The sequence below is a fragment of the Chiloscyllium plagiosum genome, chromosome 3, assembly GCF_004010195.1.
Source record: "Chiloscyllium plagiosum isolate BGI_BamShark_2017 chromosome 3, ASM401019v2, whole genome shotgun sequence".
NCBI lineage: Eukaryota > Metazoa > Chordata > Chondrichthyes > Orectolobiformes > Hemiscylliidae > Chiloscyllium > Chiloscyllium plagiosum.
The window spans coordinates 130,203,963-130,211,199 of record NC_057712.1 but is presented as its reverse complement, the minus strand read 5'-3'; the positions used below and the strand labels follow the sequence as shown (position 1 = coordinate 130,211,199).

Below are 7,237 nucleotides of genomic sequence, written 5' to 3'. Positions count from 1 at the left end.
CTGACGAGGGAGTCGCGGAGGGAGTGGTCTCTACGGACAGCTGATAGGGGAGGGGAGGGAAATATATTCTTGGTGCTGGGGTCTGTTTGGAGGTGGCGGAAGTGACGGCGGATGATGCGCTGTACATGGAGATTGGTGGGGTGGTAGGTGAGGACCAGTGGGGTTCTGTCCTGGTGGCGGTTGGAGGGGCGGGGCTCAAGGGCGGAGGAGCGGGAAGTGGAGGAGATGCGGTGGAGGGCACCGTCGACCACGTCGGGGGGGAAATTGCGGTCCTTGAAGAAGGAGGCCATCTGTGTTGTATGTATTTTGAACTGGTCCTCCTGGGAGCAGATGCGGCGGAGACGAAGGAATTGGGAGAATGGGATGGCGTTTTTACAGGGGGCAGGATGGGAGGAGGTGTAGTCCAGGTAGCTGTGGGAGTCGGTTGGTTTGTAGTAGATGTCCGTGTTGATTCGGTCGCCTGAGATAGAAACAGAAAGGTCTAGGAAGGGGAGGGAGGAGTCCGAGACTGTCCAGGTGAATTTGAGGTCGAAATCTCCTCTCAACCTTCTCTTCACCAAGGAAAGCAGTGTCAACTTGTACAATCTATCGACATAACTGAATTGCCTCAGTCAGGAACCATTTGAATCCCTTCTGCATTCTCTCTGCCTTCACACCCTTCCTCAAGTGTTGTGCCCAGAGCTGGACATTAATGCCCATCTGAGGGCAAACAAATTTATTATTTCCTCCTTGCTTTTAAACTCTATGCTCTTAAAGCTTCGAATGCTGCAAGTTTTAAAACCCTGCCCTGCCAGTTTCAGCGATTCACGCACAGGTACACCTAGACTCTGTCTCCTGTAACCTCTTCTAGATTGTACCCTTCGTAGTTCACTTTATATATTGGGTCTCTCACTATTTTTCCTCCCAAAATGAATCACTTAAGAGTCACGGATGTATAGATGGAAGCAGACCAGATATCCTAAATCAATCTACACCCATTTGCCAGCATTTGGCTCACATCGCTTTAAACTCTTCTATTCATATAGCCATGTAAATATCTTTTAAATGTTGTAATTGTACTAGCCTCCACTACTTCCTCCAGCAGCTCATTCCATACAAGCACCACCTTGTATGTGAAAAGGTTTCCACGTAGGTCTCTTAAATTTTTCCTCTCTCATCTTAAACTTGCACCCTCTAGTTTTGGACACCCCACCCTAGGGAAAGGGCCTTACCTATTTACCCTATCCATGCCCCTCATGATGTGATAAAAACCTGAGTGCATCCCTCAGCCTCTGACACTCCAGAAAAAACAGCCCCAGCCTATTTAGCCACTCCACATTGCTCAAACCCACTCAACCCTGGCAACATGCTTGTAAATCTTTTCTGAACCCTTTCACGTTTCAAAACATTCTTTTGTAGGAGGGAGACCAGAATTACGCGCAGTATTCCAAAAGTGGCCCAACCAATGGTCTATACAGCCGCAACATGACCTCCCAACTCCTATGGTCAATGCCAGAAAGTGTGGCGCTAGAAGAGCACAGCAGGCCAGGCAGCATCCAAGGAGCAAGAGTATCGACGTTTCAGGCATAAGCCCTTCATCAGCCTCATGAAAGGCTTATGCCCAAAATGTCAACTCTCCTGCTCCTTGGATGCTGCCTGGCCTGCTGCGCTTTTCCAGTGCCACACATTTCGACTCTGATTTCCAGCATGTGCAGTCTGCAGTCCTCACTTTCTCTCAGCTCCTGTACTCAACGTACTGACCAATAAAGGCAAGCATACCAAACACCTTCAATATCCTATCTACCTGCAACTCCACTTTCAAGGAACTATGAACATGCACAACAAAGTCCCTTGGTTCAGCAACACTCCCCAGAACCTTACCATTAAGTGTACAAAATGCGGCACCTTATATTTATCTAAACTCAACTCCATCTGCCACTCCTCAGTTATTGACCGATCTGATCAAGATCCTGTTCCAGTCTGAAGTAACCTTCTTCACTGTCCACTACCTCTTATGTTCACACCTAAATCATTTACATAAATGGCAAAAAGCAGTGGGCCCAGCCACTGAACGTTGTGGCACACCGCTGGTCATAGGCCTCCAGTCCAAAAAGGAATCCTCCAACACTATCCTCTGTCTTCTACCTTCAAGCCAGTTCTTTATCTAAATGGCTAATTCTCCTTGTATTCTATGTGATCTAACTTCTCTGCGTTAAATTTCATTTGCCACTGATCTGTCTGTTCCGTTGCTTTTATTTTAATTCATTCACAGGATGTGGGTATATTTAGCAAGGATAGCATTATGCCAATCCTTAATGCCTTCAAAAAGAGACAATGAATTGACTTATTGAACTGGTCCAGCCACTGTTAGGATGGGAGTTCCAGAGTTTTGACCCAGTTCAAAAGAATTCTGCTCACTCTTGACAATGCTTCTAAGTTTCCTAGTATCCGCAAATGTTGAAATTTGTCCTGTACATTAGGATCAATTTATAAATATTGATCTTATTTATATTAAGGTTATTAATATTTCTGGAAAAGCAGAGACCCTACAATTGATATCTAGGGAACTCCAACCTTTCAACCAATTCAAACAATTGTACACGATTGCTGGTTTCTGTCACTCAACCAATTTTGTTCCCATGTTGCGACTGTTCCTTATGTTCCAAGAGTGATAATTTTGCTCAAGTCATATGGGGAATTTCACCAAATATCTTTTGAAAGTTCAAGTAGATCTCATCAACATACACCTTGTTATTCCATCTAAAAATTCCAACAAATTGGTTGAAAACATGCCCTCCTTAAGAGATCCATGTGGTGTCCCTTAACTCATTTTTCAAAATGACTTTATTTCTAGAAACTTTCCAAACATTGAGGTCAAACTGCTGGTCTATAGTTACTGGGCCTATATTTGGACTTTTTTTGAACTAGCATTTGCAATTTTCTAAGTCAAAGGAAGGCTGGAAAATTATTACCAATGCCTCTGCAATTTCCACACTTGCTTTCCTCAACATCTTTTTATTCATTTCATTCAATCCTGGTGATTTAACATTACACACTAACTCATCTTCATCAATTTAAAAATCTTCTGGCATTTGAATTACCTCACTTTTCACCAGGGCTTATGTAGCATCATCTTTTGTGAAAAGAAGCAACATTCACATCAGGCAATGACCATCTCCAATAAGAGACAGAGACAATTAATACATCAATTCTTGACATTTAATGACATTATCATCACTGAATACCTGGGCATTACCATTAGCAAGAAACTCAACTGGACTCATCACATCAAACACAGTGGCTATAAGAGGTAGTCACAGGCTAAAAATACTGTGGCAAAGAAAAACTCACGTGCTGACTCTCCAAAACTTGTCCACGACCGATAAGACAAAGGTCAAGAGTGTGATGAGATATTATCCACTTGCCTGGATGGGTGCAGCTCCAACATTCAAAACGTTTGACACCATCCAAGAAGCAGCAGCCTGCTTGAGTAGCACCACAATCACCAATGCTCAGTACACACTGCTGCTACTATCTACAAGATGCCACTGCAGAAATTTGCCAAAGATTCTTAGACAACACCATCCAAACCCATGACCACTTCCATCTAGATGGACAACAGAAGCAGATACAGTATATGGGTACACCACCACTTGCAAGTTCTCCATCCTGACTTGGAAACATATCACCATTTCTTCACAATTGCAGGTCAAAATCTTGGAACTCCTTTAATGGAAATGTGGGTCAACCTACAACACATGACAGCAGCAGTTCATGAAGACAATTCACCGCCACCTTATCAAGGACAACTAGGATTGGCAATGTTTGCTGCGTTCTTCCAGCCTCCTGCCTGTCTACAATAAATACTGGCCAACCAACGACACCCACACCACACAAACAAATAATAAAAAAGTTAAAACCTGAACTATACCCCTTGCTCCTACCACATTTTAAATTTTATTCTGATAGCATGTTTGGTTTGAGATCACTGTAGATTACATCCACACAACGATGGAGCATGAATTTCTATTAGTAGGGTAACTTTTTGTGCCAGCAGCTACTAAAGAACTGGTTAAATAAATTGTGCATTATTCAACATTTCAGAATAGAAACCAGAAACACAGCCACAAAGTTAAGTCAAGATCATAAGTCATTGCAGAGCATCCTAACCAGAAGATGGTAAACTCTTGGTAAAACCACGGTTGTCTATGTGGACCTGATGGAGAGAAAATATAACCATATCTTACTAGAACACATTTCAATTTTCCCTTGCTGAAATAATCAAACATGGGGAGCTAAAGCTTTTCATTAAGAAACATTTTAACAAAAAAAAAGGCAAAAATACTGAAGTCTTCTCGTTCAAAACAGAACAAGCATTAACATATCCTGCTGTCTCCACCCATAACAAAAGAGGGTGTGGATGCAGAATGAACTGTGCAAAGCTCCCCTGGCAATTTAAAGCCCAAAGACTACTGGGGCTATCTTTAGCAATTTACTTCAAACTTTCTACGTCGTCTACGTTGAAATTTTTTTTTCGGAAAAAAAAAGTTTGGTCATTAACAACTCAAACGGTTAATGTAACAGGATTAATAATGACTCACATTTGGTACTCGTCGATAGCTTCCACTAACTGTCCCCAGGAATCGAAGTCTGTACCTTTTTTGAAACTTGCGTGCCATTTTTGTACTGTTTTATTAATATCAGTCATTGTTTTAAGTGTTGCAATATATATTTTGTCACTCCAAATGGTATCAAGTCAACATTTGGACTCGCTTTGTAAACTACTCCTCGCCTAACATTGTGCCTCAAGTCACAGCCTCCAACCAGTACCAGACCCAGCTCCTGACCAAGCCCATCTGGGCTCTATGTACAATCCGAGCCAAAGGAGGAGGAGGCAACAAGAAAGGCCCTGAACCCGAACCTGATGGCGGTTCAACACGGCTCACCCCGCCTCCGATCTCCGCCCACCGGGCTTTTACCAAGTCTGATTGGCTCCGCATGCCGCCCGTTGTCCCGCTCCTCCACCTGACTGGTTTGTTGAGCGATCAATCAACGATCGGCGCCTGCAAGCTCGGGTGAGCGAGCGCCTGACGTAACGGTTGAGATGAGGTAACCGCCAGGCCGCGCGCCCAGGCCGCTCAGCCAATCAGAATGCTGAATCCCCCCCCACCTCACCCCACCCGCGCCATGATATCTGCTGAAGCGGACAGGGGCGGAGATGGCGGTTGGGAATGGCTTCCCCGTGGTTAACTTTTAAAAAAAAAAGAGGGCAGGCCTGACCGCTCCGGAGAATTCATTTGAGATGAAAAGGATGTTACAAGCAAAACACAAACATCCGGTTGATTATTCGGAGGATGTGATCTCCGGGAGAGCGATTGACGTCATCGCGCAGCCTCTCGCGAGCTGTTCCTGACTTCCGGCTTCCACCACCGTCCAACCGAAACTCCCCCTCCCCCCGGTCACGGTCCCGGTGTACGGAGACAGGCCGCTCCCCCCCCCGGTCCCGGTGTACAGGGACAGGCCGCTGGCCGCTCCCCCCGGTCCCGGTGTACAGGGACAGGCCGCTCCCCCTCCTGGTCCCGGTGTACGGAGACGGGCCGTTTCCCCCCACCCCCCGGTCCCGGTGTACGGAGACGGGCCGCTCCCCCTCTCGGTCCCGGTGTACGGAGACGGGCCGCTCCCCCTCTCGGTCCCGGTGTATAGGAGCAGGCGGCTCTCTCTCTCTCTCTCTCTCCTTCCCGGTCTCCGCGGCGTTTTGAAGTTTCTTTCTCCATCCAGTCGGGATACGACAATGACACACTGGTTTCATAGAAACCCGCTGAAGGCGACGGCCCCGGTTTCTTTCAACTTGTACGGAGTTGCCACGAACACCGCCGCGGCGAAGATCTGCAAGTAAGGTTTAAATGCCCAGGCCCTTTAAATGTACCATTGACTTTGCCGATGCAGAGTCCGACCTGCCTCACCGTCTCCCTGCCTGAGGTCACCAGCGGGTGCCATTTGGTTATAAGACACTCAACATTAAAAATAAACCGATGCAAGCTTCCTTTATCAACTTCTCCTTTCCTGGTGATTTGACATAGGCCCGCAGTAATTTAAAATCCTATGATCAGAGACTGTTTACGGCACAAGACAGTGTTCAGCCCAACGTGTCTGCTGTCTCCCAGAAGGAACAATTCATCCATTGTCAAAAATCAAAGCTGAACAGGTCTGGCAGCATCTGTGAAAAGAAATCAGAGGAAGGGTTAACTGTAATTCGCTCCACAGATGTTGCCAGGCCTGAGTTTTCCAGCAATTTTTCTTTTAGTTTCTGACCGACAGCATCCGCAGTTCTTTTACTTCATCCAGCGTCACTCGCCTGCCTTTCCCCTCCGCGCCGTGTAAATTCTTATTTCAGAATAGATCCAATTCCTTTTGCAATGTTTACGTTGAAGCTGCCTTCATCTCACACTCAGCCAGTGCATTCCAAATGCTAGCTCTTCGCTGTGTGACGAGGGTTTTCCTTCGTATCTCCACTGCTTTCAAATCTATGCTCTCTGTTTTTTGTGCATTCCACCATCGGGATCGGTGTTGCCCTTTTTGATTCTTCATAGAATCATACAGTACAGAAGAGACCTTTCGGCCCATCTAGTCAACATTGACAAGAAATTGCTGTATATCTACAGTAGGCCCACATTGTCGCACTTGGCCCATAGCCTTGAATGTTCTCAAATGCCAAGTGTTCATCCAAGTACCTTTTTAAAGATTGCGGTTTCCTGTCTCAACTGCCCTCTCAGGCAAAGCATTCCAGGTTCCCATCATTTTGGGTGGGAAAAAAAAATTCCCTAACTCCCTCTAAACTTCCTGCTGTTCACCTTAAAATTATATCCGCTTGTTATTGTCCTTTCAACTAATGGTAGCAGCTGCTTTCTATCCATCTTGTCCATGCCCACACAATATTATGCTCATCAATCAGGTTGTCTCTCTGCTCTTTAAAAACTGACCCCTTGTTATTTGCATATTTGTGCAAACTTCTTTCCTAAATTAAATAGTCGTGACATTAGCTCTTCAATTTTTCAGCTATGAAATCTGCTGAGGTGAATCAGATACTTGAGACACAACTTGAGTGAATTCAGAGACCAGAATATTGGGAGAAAATAGCTACTGCTGCTTGAAATGGGCTCTGTCACCTGTCAAGCAATATTTCAATTTCTTTGTCAGTTTTGAAGTGGTAAGGTTCCTATTTAAGGAAGTTCAGTTTCTCAATACAGGTAATGTTGTT

General features: G+C 45.3%; 2 protein-coding genes across 8 annotated transcripts in view; one reads left to right on the top strand and one right to left on the bottom strand.

The window, feature by feature from the left end:
• aida (axin interactor, dorsalization associated) overlaps window positions 1-4,897 on the bottom strand; it is a 97,795-nt gene extending 92,898 nt beyond the window's left edge. For both annotated transcript variants that reach the window (XM_043687334.1, XM_043687335.1), the window contains exon 1: window positions 4,581-4,897. In XM_043687334.1, coding sequence (XP_043543269.1) covers window positions 4,581-4,687 — 107 coding nt within the window. In that variant the 5' untranslated portion in view covers window positions 4,688-4,897. The remainder of the gene's footprint in view (window positions 1-4,580) is intronic.
• A 283-nt stretch (window positions 4,898-5,180) lies between these two features.
• brox (BRO1 domain and CAAX motif containing) overlaps window positions 5,181-7,237 on the top strand; it is a 47,195-nt gene continuing 45,138 nt past the window's right edge. The window contains exons 1-2 of one of the 6 annotated variants that reach the window (XM_043687331.1): window positions 5,342-5,557; window positions 5,593-5,871. In XM_043687331.1, the coding sequence (XP_043543266.1) occupies window positions 5,771-5,871 (101 nt within the window). In that variant the 5' untranslated portion in view covers window positions 5,342-5,557; window positions 5,593-5,770. Of the gene's footprint in view, window positions 5,872-7,035; window positions 7,227-7,237 lie in introns of all 6 variants that reach the window. The other 5 variants (XM_043687332.1, XM_043687333.1, XM_043687329.1 and 2 more) reach the window with 5 other exon arrangements.